We start from the raw sequence: 16,281 nt of genomic DNA, 5'->3' as shown, positions 1-16,281 counted from the left end.
GTGACCTTGACCTTTAGCTTCTTCACTGCATGTGTCAAACACTACTTTTGTGTGACCTTGACATTTGACATAAGTGAAATTGACATTTGATGTGGTAGGATTTCTTAAGAAAGTGTTAAACATAAAACGTGTCACATCCCTTGTAAGCGTGTTTGTACATATCTGCAGCTAACGGACCCAGGGCAAGATTTGCCTCAGCTGGCTAAATGATTGACACATTCTCCATAAGCAAGCCTGCCGATTAGGGGAATTAAAACATAATACAAGAAGGTATCTAATGTAAAATATATTTATTTACATTAGTATTTACAGTTGACGTTACCATGAAAGCAGTGCTCGTTTCATGACAATTCTTGCATTATTTACACACACCACACGACCTTTCTCTCAAGGAAGTTGCCGATCTCATTCTCCTTTAGGGTCTTGTTATCAGTAGAAAAGTCAGCTCAACCCAGCCATTCAATTACTCATACCGTATTCGACGTAATAAGCACCCCGCTCTAATAAGTGCTCACGGTGACATTTGCTAAGATATTGGCTTGTGAACAACTCAATTAGCACACCTTCCGATTGATCAATGTACACAAGACTTATTTATTCACTTATAATACACACTCATGTGTTATATGCACCCTTAATTATAGGCAATTAAATTCTGGAAATATATATATATGTCGTACATTAACATTTTAGGCTTTCAGCATAAACCACGAAATCTATCTTTAAACTCTGTTTTTTTCACCAAAATAATATTCTAATAAGAGCCCCCTATTTCTAATTTTGAGAGTGCCCTGGGCCCTCATTACGTCAAATATAATAACTATATTTTCACGAAAAGCGAATTTTCTCATTCCCATTTTCACAGAAAATTGCTGCAGACTTCGGGCCAAATATCGCCCTGTGAGCAGGTCCAGATAAATCGGTGGGCAACAATGCAATCAATAGAATACGATAATAATGGAATAATGACAGGCAACAATCAAGTCACCAAATCAACTTGATCTATATAGTTGCCTTGTACAACAAGCTTAGGTTACTGGCATTCAATTCTAACCCGGAATGATTTGACTGAACTAGACCAGAAGAAGCACTGTATCTTCACTGTGGCAGTTTGATCAAACTTTTGAAACATCTCGGGTGAGAACTGTTTCAGCACATTGTACCAGCATCAATAGTAAACATATAGGCCTGGGACTTGTTCCACAAAGCAATCTCAGTTCTAAGATTATCAATAGTCTTTGCTTGAGTGTGGGTCTAAGATCATTGTAGAGATTACCATCAGTCTTTGTTTGAATGTTGGAGCTACGATCATTGTAGTGACAATCATACGTCTTTGTAATAGTACGACAGCTACGATCATCGTAGCGACTACCATGTCTTTGTTTGAGTATGAAAGGTACAATCATCGTAGTGATGACCATACATCTTTGTAATAGTATGACAGCTACGATCATCGTAGCGACTACCATGTCTTTGTTTGAGTATGGAAGCTACAATCATCGTAATGACGATCATACGTCTTTGTAATAGTACGACAGCTACGATCATCGTAGCGACTACCATCAGTCATTGTTTGAGTATGAAAGCTACAATCATCGTAATGACGATCATACGTCTTTGTAATAGTACGACAGCTACGATCATCGTAGCGACTACCATGTCTTTGTTTGAGTATGGAAGCTACAATCATCGTAGTGACGATCATACGTCTTTGTAATAGTACGACAGCTACGATCATCATAATGACTATCATAAATCTTTGTTACAGTATGGAAGCTACGATCATCGTAGCACAACAAATGCTTTGTGGAACAGCCCCAGAATATATCCCCATCTTCTGGTGAAACGACAATTTCTGCACTCCTAACAGTTTTTCTGCTTCTTCCAATAATACAACCCTGCAATGGGGAGTACTTGAGCTGAAGAAAGTGTCACAGCTGGTGTCCAATCCATTTGTCTTTCAGACAACAAAATGTTCAAATAATTCAGAAGTACTGGCTTAGTCAGTATGAGTCTTGTCACTGCAGGTCTCAGAGAGGGCAGTCGTAGATATGAATTGCCTTATCGTCGGAGACTGACACAATCTTGGAACCATTACTGTTGTAGGTGGCGCTCCATACCTGAAATAACATGGGAGAAATCATCTTGTGACTTGGAGGGATTTGTAACATTGTGCTAAATCATTAGTCCTGTGACTTACTTGGAGCATCATGAGTCCTGAACTGGACCCACTTGCACAAAGCGATCTTATTAACTCCTATACTTTAACATAGACTTACGATAGACTTACGATAGTCGTAGGGCTAAGATCGCTTTGTGCAAGTGGGTCCTGGACAGTTTTCAAGGTTCCGAATGTTTTACATATCAAATGGATGTGAAATGTCGTTTGTTAGATAAAAAGACACCAGCGCCCCATTCCAAAAAGCAATCATGACGATCGTAAGCCTATGTTAAGTATGGCAGCTACGATCACCTTAGCGCAAAGATTGCTTTGTGGAACAAGGTCCAGTTCCTTAGACTTTAAGAACATTGTTACGGAAACAGACATCAAGGATGGAAATGTTGTTGTCTTATATCATATCATATCATATTGCTTAATCAAAACCCAATAGCATTTTCAAAGCACTACACTAGTACACCAGTCAATGGATTAGTGTGCACATGATTACAATCTCAGCTCCCTGGGGATCATGCAACCTGTGAGCTGCTAGAAGGTAACAGTTACATTACCATCTCATCCTACCAGGTAGCCATTTACTGCTGGGTGAACAGAGGCATCTTGCGAGTAAAGTCACTTGCCTGAGGCCACACCACATGTGCTACATGTGCTTCAGTGTCTGGCAGGATTGAAGTCCCAGAAACTCTCAAGAGTTGAGCTGCAGAATGCAGTCACCCATCCATGACCAACATTACTTAATGTCAACTAATTTGTGACTGCGATTAGCTACATGGTTGGCTGGTTGGTTGGTTTGGTGTTTAACGCCCCACTCAGCAATATTCCATCTATATGAAGGCCGTCTGTAAATAATTGAGTCTGGACCAGACAATCCAGTGATTAATATCATGAGCATCGATAACATGCATCAACCAAGTCAGTGAGTCTGACCACCCAATCCCGTTAGTCGCCTCTTACGACAATCATATTCGCCTTTTACGGCAAGCATGGGTTGCTGAAGACCTATTCTACCCCGGATCTTCAAGGCTACATGGTAGTCTGACATTCAGAACATGTGAGAACAACAACTGTTTACACATACCTGGTCAGAGTGCTCATAGAACGTGTGGACGCACTGCCGAGTTCCAGCATTCCAGATCTTCACGGTTTTATCAGATGACCTGGAAGAGAAGCAGAGCCATGACAGGTCAAGGAGGCAGCAGTGCAAGCAGGGACATCCGGCAAGTCTTCTTGGGAAACTTTCAGCAGCTCATGTTTTGACTTTCAACAGCAGATTGAACTACACATTGCTTGACAAAATTTATACAAAACTGAGTCGGATAATTCAAGTATTTTTGAGGCTCCCTCCCCACAATTTGGCCATTCAAATTTAGGCCCTCAATTTTTCTATCCGATGCAAAATCTACTTGAACTCTATTGTAACTGTGTGTGTGTGTGTAAAAAAAACATTATTTCACTCTGGGACAACGTTGGCTTTATCTTACCCTCAGACAAAGTAGGCATTATATCTTCCCCTGAGACAAAGTGGGTGTTACTTTACCCTCAGACGAAACGGGTGTTATCTTTCCCTGAGACATAGTGGGTGTTATCTTACCCTCAGACGAAACGGGTGTTATCTTTCCCTGAGACATAGTGGGTGTTATCTTACCCTCAGACGAAACGGGTGTTATCTTTCCCTGAGACAAAGTGGGTGTTACTTTACCCTCAGACGAAACGGGTGTTATCTTTCCCTGAGACATAGTGGGTGTTATCTTACCCTCAGACGAAACGGGTGTTATCTTTCCCTGAGACATAGTGGGTGTTATCTTACCCTCAGACGAAACGGGTGTTATCTTTCCCTGAGACATAGTGGGTGTTATCTTACCCTCAGACAAAGTGGGTGTTATCTTACCCTCAGACAAAGTGGGTGTTATCTTACCCTCAGACAAAGTGGGTGTTATCTTACCCTGAGACATAGTGGGTGTTATCTTACCCTCAGACAAAGTGGGCGTTATATCTTACCCTGAGACAAAGTGAGTGTTACTTTACCGGAGACAGAGTGGGTGTTATCTTACTCTGAGACAAAGTGAGTGTTACATTACCCTGAGACAAAGTGGGTGTTATCTTAACCTGAGACATAGTGGGTGTTATCTTTCCCTGAGACAAAGAAGGTGTCATCTTACACTAAGACAAAGTGGGCGTCATCTTACACTGAGACAAAGTGGGCGTTATCTTACACTGAGACAAAGTGGGTGTTATCCTACCCTTAGACAAAGTCAGTGTTATCTTACCCTGAGACAAAGTGGGTGTTATCTGGACAGAAGGAGACACTAAGCACCCAGTCTCCGTGGCCAGACAGGGTTCCCGCTAGGTTGGCATGTTGGCTGGAAGAAGAAAGCATAAAGTCAATATTTCAAGGGATTACACAGAAAGAATACACAAATGCAAATTTAAATGTATTTGTGATGAAGATCACGAGAGAGAAGGAGGGTGTCTAAAGACGTGCAAAGGATCAACAAGTGTTTCTTGTTTATTGTTTAACGCCGAACTCAGCAATATTCCAGCTATATGACGGCAGTCTGTAAATAATCGAGTCTGGACCAGACAATCCAGTGATTGACATCATGAGATTCATGATATGCAGGTCAGCAAGCCTGACCATCCGATCCCATTAGTCGCCTCTTACGACAAGCATAGTCACCTTTTACAGCAAGCATGGGTTGCTGAAGACCTATTCTAGCTCGGCTCTTCAGGGGTCGGATCAACAAGATTGCGAATGCATAAAGGTTTGTTTAGTGCAGGCAGCAATATACAAGCTCTATCCCTTTACAAAGTCAAATATGGACCAGGCAAAATAGGGGCACAATGACATACAGGGCTCTTTTAGTTGACTGTTCCATAAAGAAATAGGCTAGTGGGGACCAGTACTTCCAGGGAGTCACTGGGCAAGTGACATTTAACAACTATGCAGGTCCAAAGGACCATAGTCAGTAAGCATCAATCAGAGTGGCAGCAAGCAACAATCAATAAATCTAACATCGGCATTGTTCCACTATCTTGCATTATATGAAAATTAGTAAATGTTAATTTACGCTAGTCGGCTAAATTGCATGCACATCACTACAATGACAAGCAATCATGCAAGTCAGGTCAGGTGAAATGGGGGTTTAAGATGATTGCTCTCTCTCTCTCTCTCCCTCTCTCTCTCCCTGTCTCTCTCTCCTTAAAAGGTTTCAATTTAGGGAGAATTAGAGAATGTCAGTTGATATATTTGATTGCAAAAGACACGAGGGCGAGATCCTCTAACTTTTTAAGCTTGTATACAGTAATAATCAGTGTCTTCAGTGTAAAAATTACTGCTAACAGGTTCAGTAGCAGAGCCATTAGTGATGTCATTTGATTTGATGTCACCCAAGCGGTATCTCCTGTGGGAGCCAGTTTTGGATGATAATTCACTGTATACTTACACATCATATATCTTGATATTTCCATCATCTGATGCAGTGACCAGGAGCTGGGAGTCGGGAGAGAAGCACAGTGACCGGATAGGCATAGCGTGACCTGAAACAGACCAAGATGTCACTGATTGTCGACACTTCATGGCTTGTGCATATTCACTACGTTTCTTTATAACCCGTGATTACATGTTCCCCTTTGGCAGTATAGAAGTGAGGTATTTCTATTTTTAGTCAGCTAACAACTGTATAAGTGACCATAAAGTCCAGTTTCCACCCTTGCCGAACTAGGCTGGAATTTCTGGGCTCGATCGTACCGCCACCAGTGGCTAGTACAATGTCAGTCCTATATCCAATCAAATTCCACCTCTCATATCACTTGCATTTCTTCAAACAAAATGACGGCGCCCAGTGAAGATGATCTGATCGATAGTCAAGACCTATATTGTGAAAAAGCGGGTCTCAGTTTGCGAAGTGCATCAAATCACATGAGCAGCACCTTCATTAAAAACATGAAAGATTAAGGAAAAGATCGGGTCTTCATGGGTGTTTTACATACACAATGCTGACCTATTTTACACCTGGATCTATTCTAACCCTGGAGTGAGCGAGTGAGTGAGTTGGGTTTAACGCCGCTTTTAACAGTATTCCAGTTATATCGCGGCGTGTCAGCTTAATGTGGGAGGAAAGCCGAAGTGATGCAGGTCTTAGACGTTTACCACTTCGGTGAAACCCACGAGCACGGGTATGGTGCTGACAAACCTAGAAACATAATCGGGGCGAATCGGGATTTGAACCCACAATCATAGGTTGTGCAACTCTGCACAGCGAAGCGCGGCGCCTTAGACGACTGGGCCACCCGTGCCCCCTCTAACCCTGGAACCATGGACCCCTGTATTTACATATGCAATGCTGAGTGTGATTGAAATTTCAAACAATTGTTCCATGCCATTGGGGTACATTGACATGACATCAAGCCAGTCACCAACCTTACCACCTTGGTACATTGGCTGTTGGGTACCAATCATAATCCAGGATCCCAATGGGGTGAATCAATGAATAAATATTGCCTAACAACACATCAGCAAATTTACAGCTATTCACGCAACCCATCTCAGTGAATTAACTTGAGAATTTGAACAGCTTCACGAGGGAGACATGTAAGCCTCAGTATTACCTTCTAGTGTGTGGATGAGTTTTCCTGTTGTGATGTCAAAGATGTTCACAATACCATCTAAGGCTCCTGATGCTATGAATCTACCATCAGGGCTCTGAAACATGTATCAAACTACTGAACATCTCGCACAAAACAAGAGAGGATGAAACAAATTCTTAATTCTAAAGTCATTTTGGACTAAATACATGACATAATATCAACAGCTGGGACTTCACCCCAGTGCTCCTCTTGTGGACCCTTGAACATCTGGGTAAGAATAGGTTTTTTCGTAAGAGGCGACTATGTTTGTCGTAAGATGCAACTAATGGGACCGGATGGTCAGGCTCGCTGGCTTGGTTTCTGCATGTCATCATATCCCAAGGGACCTATTCTAAACCTGGATCAATGGACTTTTGTATTTACCATTTTCATTAATTCTATTCAAAATTCCTTTAAATATTGTTTTAATTAATTTCGGCGAAATCGCGTGCGAAGCGAGCGGAAGATCGCGCAACTCACCTTTTATTAACAGCGACCACGGTCAGATTAGGGCTATTGACGCCTTGAAACGAACTTTAATTGACAGAGAATGGATACATATATCATAAATGCCATACTTTGACTCGTTAAAAGTCATATTTGTTATAGTTTGACGATTCTATGTCAACACGTAGTTCTCGCGATCACGTGCGCGAGAGCCTTGACGGTGACTGGTCAGACTAGTTCCATGTGAAAAATTATTACCCGGAAATAGCGATCAGCTGCTTCGCTTAGGGTTATTATTATTTAAAATATGTTTAGTAAAAGCTGCAACTAAATTAACAAGATATTGGGATATATTATTACTGATAAAAAATAGTTTCAGATACAATTTTTGCCGATCCTTGCATTAAAATACTGTAAAGTTATATATCATTGGGTGTGTCTTGACCGTATCACCGGTAGATTCCAAGAAAACGTGTGTACAGCTGATAGCTGTGTCCGGCTTAGTTTACGAGAAAATACACAAGGTAATCTTAATCCCTGGATGTAAAACAATGCCTGGCAGAACAAAAAATACAATTTAAACGGTAAATAAATTTGTCTGGTGATTTTTTATCTCAAATTTTGAATTTGTACTGACCAAGTTTCTCATCACCCGTTCGTTTACCGGAATTCGCTGAAGGGGTAGATCTACAGTGTAATTTATTTCTGCACTTGACATTCGATTTTTCCCCCTAAAATACTGAATCCGCTAGAGGGGGTTGCGCACTATACTCAAGAAAATACTGGTAATTGATATAGGAAATACCCACACACTTGTGTGAACTCTCAACATCTACTGAATGTCGTATTGAATCGTAGACCATTCATTGTGTGCTATGATGAATAGATAAACCACTAAACTCGTGAAGTTCACGTAATAATTTTCAAACAATCCTGATAGTGCAACAAGTTAATTTTAAATCACACACATTCAAGTACAGTGATCGCTCGCTATTGCGCTACCAATGGGGTCCAAATAATTGGTGGGCGTTATAGACGATGAGCCGTTTAACCGAGGCCGAGGCGGGGGAGCGCGCTCGGCAAATCTCAAATCATCAATAGGCCTATGTGTTTATCTCACGTCACGTCAAAATAGTATATATTTTTATAGACCTAGATCTACCTGTAATATCATTCATTTATTAAATCTGTCATATTTCACAATGTCTGAAATACGTATTCCATTCTAATTTATCAGTTTTTATCAATAAATTAAAAAATTATTCACTATTTCCCGCGATGTTATTGAAAATAAAATTCTCGGACACACATTTCGACAACGGGTCCGCATCGAACATGTCAAAGAGCAAAATAAAGACTATTTTAAGCAAATCTTTAAATATATTATACAAAGTGATAAATAAAATCAACAAAAATATATCTAAAAGTAATCAAACTTACATCTAAGTTATTATTTCCATCGTTTCGTGCGATCGCGTGTAATGTAAGTCAAATGACATCTCGGCTTTCGTCGCCTTGAATTCTCGGCTCGGACACAACGTTTAATGCAAAAATATATGCATGAAAAATCTTTGTCACAGCTCGTAACCTAGCACGATACATTCGCAAAGTTCCATATTTTTAATATATATCGTGATTTCCTGCTTAAAACGTTCAGAATAACACGATTTAACAAAAAATCTTTCGCTAACTTCTGAAATTTATCAAACACGAGCTTTGTATCACAGCTTGATTGGCTGCCTGAGGTCACGTGCTCAAAATTGACCAATCACGAAACTTGTAGCAGATTTCGGCAAGAAAGCGTCATTAGAAACAAATTTTAATCCAATGAAATCGCTTGTTATAACTACGGGGAAAAAACAGGCGATGTTACGAAAGCGCGATTACGAAATGAATGACCGCCGTGTTGTGACAGCAACTACATGTGTGTGACAGTTTAGCCTTAAATTGGATTGCCCACTAATTAAGAATATAAACTTCACTTGTGGTTCTCTTTTATTGCATGCATGCGCTTCTAAGATCAAAGGATGTATAGTGTGAAAAGTTAACTAGTAGAATTTCCGGGACCTGCCGCGGATGTTTTCAAACAGATTATTAGAACTCCATTCAGCGATAAACCGTTGATTATGCAATGAGAAGCGTTATGTGCAAATAAACAACGAACAACAATACAATCATGTCTGTGTAAAACTCTCAGTATTAAAAGTGTACATAAATTTTGGGAGCCATGCGTTACCGCGCGTAATAACCGAAGTAGCGCTTTATCGAAGAGCGCAATAGCGAGCGATCACTGTACACACACGTCTTTCCATGTATCCACATTCACCCGCTAACCGCACAGGCCGCAGACACCTAAACGAGCCTCCTGGTGGTAATGAAGGCCGGGAATCAACCAAGCGCTAATGGTGACGTGACACCAATACACAGGACATTCAAAGTCCTTTTACACTCGCTTCAGTGACTTTGCCCACGCTCGCGAAAAACCGGGTCCTGCAGTAGGAATTGAAAATCCACATCCCAGAGAGGCCACCCTGACTGTTTACATATGCTTTTGTTTGCTTGTTGTTTAACATCGCACTCAGCAATATTCCAACAGTATGATGACGGTCTGTAAATAATCGGGCCGGGTCAGACAATCCAGTGATTGATAAATGAGCATCGATATAAGCAACTGGGATTCGTGACATGGATCATCCAAGTCAGTGAGCCTGACCACCCAAAGCCCCTCTTACGACAAGCATTGGCTGCTATTCTAGTGAGTGAGTGAGTGAGTTGGGTTTAACGCCACTCTTAACAGTATTCCAGTCATATCTAGTCAAGGTCTAGTGGTAGAGCGTCCACCCCAGAGAGCAGAGGTCCGGGGTTTGATCCCCGGATGCGTCATACCAAAAGACCATAAAAGATAGTACCTGTCTGGTGCTCGACATTACGGGGTTAAAACAACGACTGGTCATTCCGGAGTCAGTATACTGTGTCTGAGTGGGGTATTCATGTTAAACTGCGGCATGGTATCTCAGTGGGCTAGCACAATAAATGGGCATCAGTCTGGACTAGTACAAGCAGACACACACACATCGCTTTATAAGTGCAATAATTTTGGTCTGACGTTAAACCCCATTTCATCTAGTCCTACATGCAATATCAATTTCATAAAACAATGCACAGCCGTCAAAATTTGTAATGGCAATTCTGAGCAGCATATGTCTTTGGATCATACTTTCTGGATCATAGGAAAACACTGTCAGGAGCTCTAGAGACTTAGTCAAGTGATTTTCTTATCGTTACTTTTGTTGACCAGATGTTATATTTGTTGACCAGATGTTATATATTCATCCAATCACAAACGGTATTGCATTGATTTGTTGTTAAGGTTTGTCCACCATTTTTGTTGATTTAACTTGTTCACTATGCCATTGACTTATTACATTTGTTTGGTCCAAGTCATTGACCTATATAGTTTTTTGTGTCTAAATCACTGACTTACATATGCAATGCTGAGTGTGAATTTGCACCTGGTGTCTAGCGATGTCTCCTTCCTGCCTGAGTCCACACCAAACAGGTTGATCTTGCCCGTGTGGCTGCCGGACGCTATAAATCTGTTGTCTGGGGAGAGGGCCACAGTCCACGCATCCACTGAATAAAACAGAAAATGGATGATGACCATACTTTTGGGAAATGGTTCAAATATTTCAATCTTTCACTTGAAAATGCAATCGATAACTGATTAATGATTGATTATGGATGAGAGTGAGTGAGTATGGTTTTACGCTGCTTTTAGCAATATTCTAGCAATATCACAGCGGGGAACACCAGAAATGGTTTTCACACATTGTACTCATGTTGGGAATCTTCGGTGTGAGTGAGTTGTGTTTAATGCCGCTTTTAACAGTATTCAAGTCATATCATGGCGTGTCAGCTTAAGGCTAAAAAAAGTAATAGTCTTGGTTCTCAGGCACTGCCCACGTCATCATAAAGTTCATTGCACGTTTTGTTTTTGTTTCGATTTTCAATTTTTTTGTGCATTGTGTTTAAGTATTAGGATTTTTATATGTTTTTTGAAAATAAAAATAAAAACAAAACGTGCAGACATCATGATGATATAAGACTATTATTTTTTTTTAGCCTAATGTAAGAGGAAAGCCCCAAGTGATGCAGGTTTAATACGTTTACCACTTCGGTAAAACCCAGGAGCACAGGTATGGTGGTGACAAACGTAGAAACATAATCAGGCGAACCAGGATTCGAACACACAATCATAAGTTTCAGGCATGCCCAAGAGACACAACTCTGCACAGTGATTTGCGGCGCCTTAGACGACTGGGCCACCCGTGCCCCCGCTTCGGTGTGACGAGCGAACACTTTAACCACTAGGCCACTGCACCAACCCCTCATGGTGAGGTTAGGTGAAGTGAAATGGGGTTTAACGTCGCATCCAAGATTATTGCACTTATGTAGCGACGTGCATGCACGTGTGTTTGTGTGGCTGCTTGTACTAGTCCGGACTGATGCCGATTTATAGTGCTAGCTCACTGAGATACCATGCCGCAGTTTAACATGAATACCCCACTCAGACACAGTATACTGACTATGAGCCGGCCAGTCCTTGTTTTAGCCCCTTAATGACGACGCATGACAGGGTAACAACAAGTACCATCTTTTAACGTCTTTTGGTATGACGAGGCCGGGGATCGAACCCCGGACCTTCCGCTCTCCGGGCGGACACTCTACCACAAGACCACGGATGCGGTACCCCCCATCATGGATGAGAAGAGAAAAAGCATACAGTTGGCTCGTGATAAATATTCATCCACATTGCATGGCATCCATACACTTGCTTAGAGTGCTATATATTCACCCACCTGGCCCAGCGTCGATGCCCTTGGCTAGTTTGCCTGACTCCAGGTCCCATACCTTCATGTGACCATCAAGACTGCTGGAGGCCGCCACTAGCCACAGTTCAGGAAAACATTCTTACGTCTGTCGGGATAGTTACTGAGTTAGTTTAATGCCACTTTGAAAAGTATTTCATTTATATCACAGCATGTTGAAAAATCAAGGCCAATCTGGAGTTTCCAGCAAAGCCAAGGGATGTTACTCTGCACAGCGAATCACAGCACCACTGGGTAACCTATGCCTGTTTGTGGTGATCATGGAGAACAGAAAAATCATACATTTCACACTATTTTTCTCCTCAGCATTCAGTTTTTGTTTGTTTCGTTGTTGTTTAATGCCACCTATCAATATTCCAGACAGCGAGCTGTAAATGATCCAATCTGGACCAGACACCAGTGATTGACATTCATGTTGTTAACAACGATCCACACCGTCAGTGTACGATGACATGCACATGATGCAAGCAGGCAAATCACCTGATCCCTTCATCCCTGGACTTGCTTCTTACAACATGTGAGGACAATTCCAATCCAGGATCTCTCCTGGGTCCCTAAAGTTAGTATCATAGCAGCTGTCTTCAAAGTCAGAGGCTTTATAAAGGATATCTTACGCTTTACGAGAATATCATTATCTACATAATGAATAGGAAATTTTATATTATAGTAATCATGGTAATGAAAAGTTTTACAGACATTAGAAGACATAAGCCTAGCTTTTAAGATAGACTTACAACAGTCGTAGTGACAAGATCAATTTGTGGAATCTAGCATTGGGGCAGAATATCACCCTCTAAAAGCACCCCGATAAGTCCCTGATGTTATGTAGGTAACCATGGCAACTAAGGATACATGTACCGCCTGGACTGATGTCGACAGACAAGACTCCGAGCTGATGTCCCTCCAGGGTGTGTCGCAGCTCCAGTTTGTCATCCGACCTGGGGGATGAATAGGGTGAATCAGTGGGGTTTAGCACACCTTGGAACACTATTCCGGTATCATGGTAATATAACTGTGTATGTTTTGTCTTTTTGTTCCTTAACGTCGCACTGAGCAATATTCTAGCCATATGATGACGGTCTGTAAACAATCAAGTCTGGACCACACAATCAAGGGAGCCTGACCACCTGATCACGTTATCGCCTCTTACGACAAGCATAGTCGCCTCTTACGACAAGCATAGTCGCCTCTTACAACAAGTATAGTCTCCTTTTACGGCAGGCATGGGTTAATGAAGACCTATTCTAACCTGAATCCCTGGAGTGCGTAGAACTAGAAGCTATCTGTTTCGTGTGTAGTAAGAAATATCAAAATTGTTTTTATTGCATGGAAAGCAGCTATGGAAATGTCAAGGACATTCTCAGTCTGTGTCAAAACAGTGTGATTCCAGTCCACTCAATCTACTTCTCCTTATCTACAAATAAACCTGTGAAGATCCAGATTAGAATAAGTCTTCAGCAACCAAGTCAGCGAGCCTGACCACCTGATCCCGTTAGCTGCCTCCTACAACAAGCTGTGAAGCATAGTCGCCTTTTCGGCAAGCATGGGTTGCTGAAGATCTATTCTTTCCCAGATCATCACGGGTTGACAATCCAGTGATCGACATCGCAGAGAAAGACATATCCAACTAGTCCGCAGCATATTTTGGACTAGTGCTGTGTGGAAAATAATTAGCTTTGGGAAGAAATCAACTAGTCCCTCGAGACTGTCACAAGACTTGGACTGACAGGCCATGTTCATCCCTGCATCATGAGCATCGTTCTACGCAACTTGAATACGATGACAACCATCAATCAAGTCGACAAGCCTGACCACCCGATCCCGTAAGTCGCCTCTTATGACAAGCATGGGTGACTGAAGCCCCTTTAACCCTTTATACATGGTTGAGAAACAAAGCCGAGAAAATGCTTACCACTTCCACACTTTGACAGTGTCATCCAGGGATCCTGTAACAATGTTTTCAGTGCCGTCCCTCTCGCTCCGGCCCCAGGCACAGCTCCATATGCTGTCTTCATGGGCTACAAACATACAGAAGCATCAGGTACAGCAGCTCACCTTTATCATATAACATTGTGGTATGAGTGAGTGAGTGAGTTGGGTTTAACGCCGCTTTTAACATTATTCCAGTTATATCACGGCGTGTCAGCTTAATGTGGGAGGAAAGTCCAAAGTGATGCAGGTCTAAGACGTTTACCACTTCGGTGAAACCCACGAGCACGGGTATGGTGGTATTGTGGTATGAAGCGTGAGTGAGTATGGTTTTATATCGCTTTTAGCAATATTCCAGTAATATCACAGTGGGGGACACCAGAAATGGGCTTCACACATTGTACCCACGTGGGGAATAAAACCCGGATCTTCGTCATGATGAGCAAATGCGACCACCCCACTGTTGGTTAGAAACGTATTACCAATGTTATGATTATCACCAAATTTATCATAAAAGTGATTTGTGAACAGAGATTGTTTATTGTTGATTAATCAGTAATAATCATGATAATCACCATCTTTAAATATATGACTAAGGGAATTATTCACACATTCGAAGATACATGTAGATGACAAAATATAAAACACATGACATACCTTGTTCTTGTTTGAATATGATTGAGTACTGAAATAGAAAGGAGAAAAGTGCAGTAAACGTACACATGCATTTTTGACAAATTTCAATATTTCATAAATGTTTTAAAAAATGTCTGCACTGGTTTTCCATCTTCAATCAAAATACACATACATTTACAACATTACAACTAAAACAGAAAACAACTCAATCTTTATGCATGTAAGTTATTTAACCATTTAATTCAAATACCCGTAATATCCCTTACCAAACTGACAAAGATATCCAGTGTCTTAACAAACACAGAAAATGAATCAAGGAATGAAAGGGGAACATCGACTGAGACATCGTATACATGTACAGCATTCAAAACAAAAGGAAGGTCTTGAGATCATCTTTGACATTTGAATCTTGGAAAGTGATACATCTATAACTTTTAACACATTTTAATTGAAAACATGATTAATCCGATTCATGTTTATTGTTTAAAATCATAGCCTATATATTTTCATTGGGTACAGATTCGCCGTTTTGGGTATGGTTGGTTTGTTGTTTAACGCCGCACTCAGCAATATTCCAGCTATATGACGGTGGTCTGTAAATAATCAAGTCTGGACCAGACAATCCAGTGATTGACATCATAAACATCGATCCACGCAATTGGGATCGATGACATGCATCAACCAAGTCAGCGAGCCTGACCACCCGATCCCGACTAACCGTTAGTCGCCTTTTACGACAAGCATAGTCACCTTTTACGGCAAGCATGGGTTGCTGAAGACCTATTCTACCCCGGAATCTTAACGGGTCGTTTTGGGTATGAGTCATCCAGTTGATCATGTTGATTAGGGTACAGTTCTGTATTCTGATTTTTGGTTAGGGTATATATGTATACGGAAAAGTACCTGGAGAACTTAATTGTCACCGTTTGTAGCAGATCTACTCGTGCGGACAACGACACCTTTAGACATAAAAATCTCTCCCCTCAACACCATCGCTTCGTGTCGTCATATAGCTGGAATATATTGCTGAGTGCGGCGTTAAACAAGACACCAACCAACCCATCGCTTCGTGGCAGCAATAAGCGCCGATTGCTTCCATAACAGGATTGACAAGTGCGTAAATATATAAATAATGTATTGACGTGCACAAGAAATGTCCACGAGCAGAAAGTCCAGAACATTTCTGGCAGAATGAGACTTTTTTATGAAGGCCTAAAGCAAGAACTAAGAATGCATCCACTAGGACGATGATAAATATGTGACAATCCAAAGATATTACTGAACAAATACAATGTGTCGTACTGAGCAATTCTCACCATACTCATCTTGGCGTTTTAGAGTGAAACCTTCGAACTTAGCGTTGTTGTCACTGTCGCGTTGGAAAGCACCTGTCCGGCGCGGAATAACTGTAAACTATGTTAAATGAAAATACGGAATCAGCTTGTATTTTAAAACCTATATTTTCTGTATTACACAGAAGAGTGGACGAATATATGTTAGTATTGGTGACACAAATATGTTACAAATGTAATTCAGGAACATCCAAAAAATAATTAGGCAACAGACCACTTGTAC

General features: G+C 41.2%; 1 protein-coding gene across 1 annotated transcript; it reads right to left on the bottom strand.

Annotated features, from left to right (window-relative positions):
* Positions 1-275: 275 nt before the first annotated feature.
* On the bottom strand, positions 276-16,143 carry LOC124152707 (WD repeat-containing protein 61-like). Its single transcript, XM_046525744.2, has 11 exons — positions 16,023-16,143; positions 14,728-14,755; positions 14,054-14,159; positions 12,994-13,079; positions 12,112-12,198; positions 10,737-10,885; positions 6,788-6,881; positions 5,623-5,716; positions 4,447-4,539; positions 3,258-3,336; positions 276-2,120 (listed from the first exon to the last, which is right to left on the bottom strand). The coding sequence occupies exons 1-11, from the start codon at positions 16,029-16,031 to the stop codon at positions 2,031-2,033; spliced, it is 915 nt and encodes a 304-aa protein (XP_046381700.1). The 5' UTR covers positions 16,032-16,143; the 3' UTR covers positions 276-2,030.
* Positions 16,144-16,281: the final 138 nt, after the last annotated feature.

Source organism: Haliotis rufescens, unplaced genomic scaffold (assembly GCF_023055435.1).
Source record: "Haliotis rufescens isolate VD_foot unplaced genomic scaffold, xgHalRufe1.0.p SCAF_14, whole genome shotgun sequence".
NCBI lineage: Eukaryota > Metazoa > Mollusca > Gastropoda > Lepetellida > Haliotidae > Haliotis > Haliotis rufescens.
Note: the sequence above shows the minus strand (reverse complement) of the source record. Positions and strands in the feature narration are given on the sequence as shown.

What these genes read in the sequence shown, in the direction of transcription:
- LOC124152707 (XM_046525744.2), bottom strand. An exon ending in CATCAGTCCAGGCGGTACAT is followed by an intron (nt 12,199 to 12,993) that starts GTATCCTTAGTT and finishes AACTGTGGCTAG; the next exon opens with TGGCGGCCTCCAGCAGTCTT. An exon ending in AATATCAAGATATATGATGT is followed by an intron (nt 4,540 to 5,622) that starts GTAAGTATACAG and finishes TTCTTCTTCCAG; the next exon opens with CCAACATGCCAACCTAGCGG.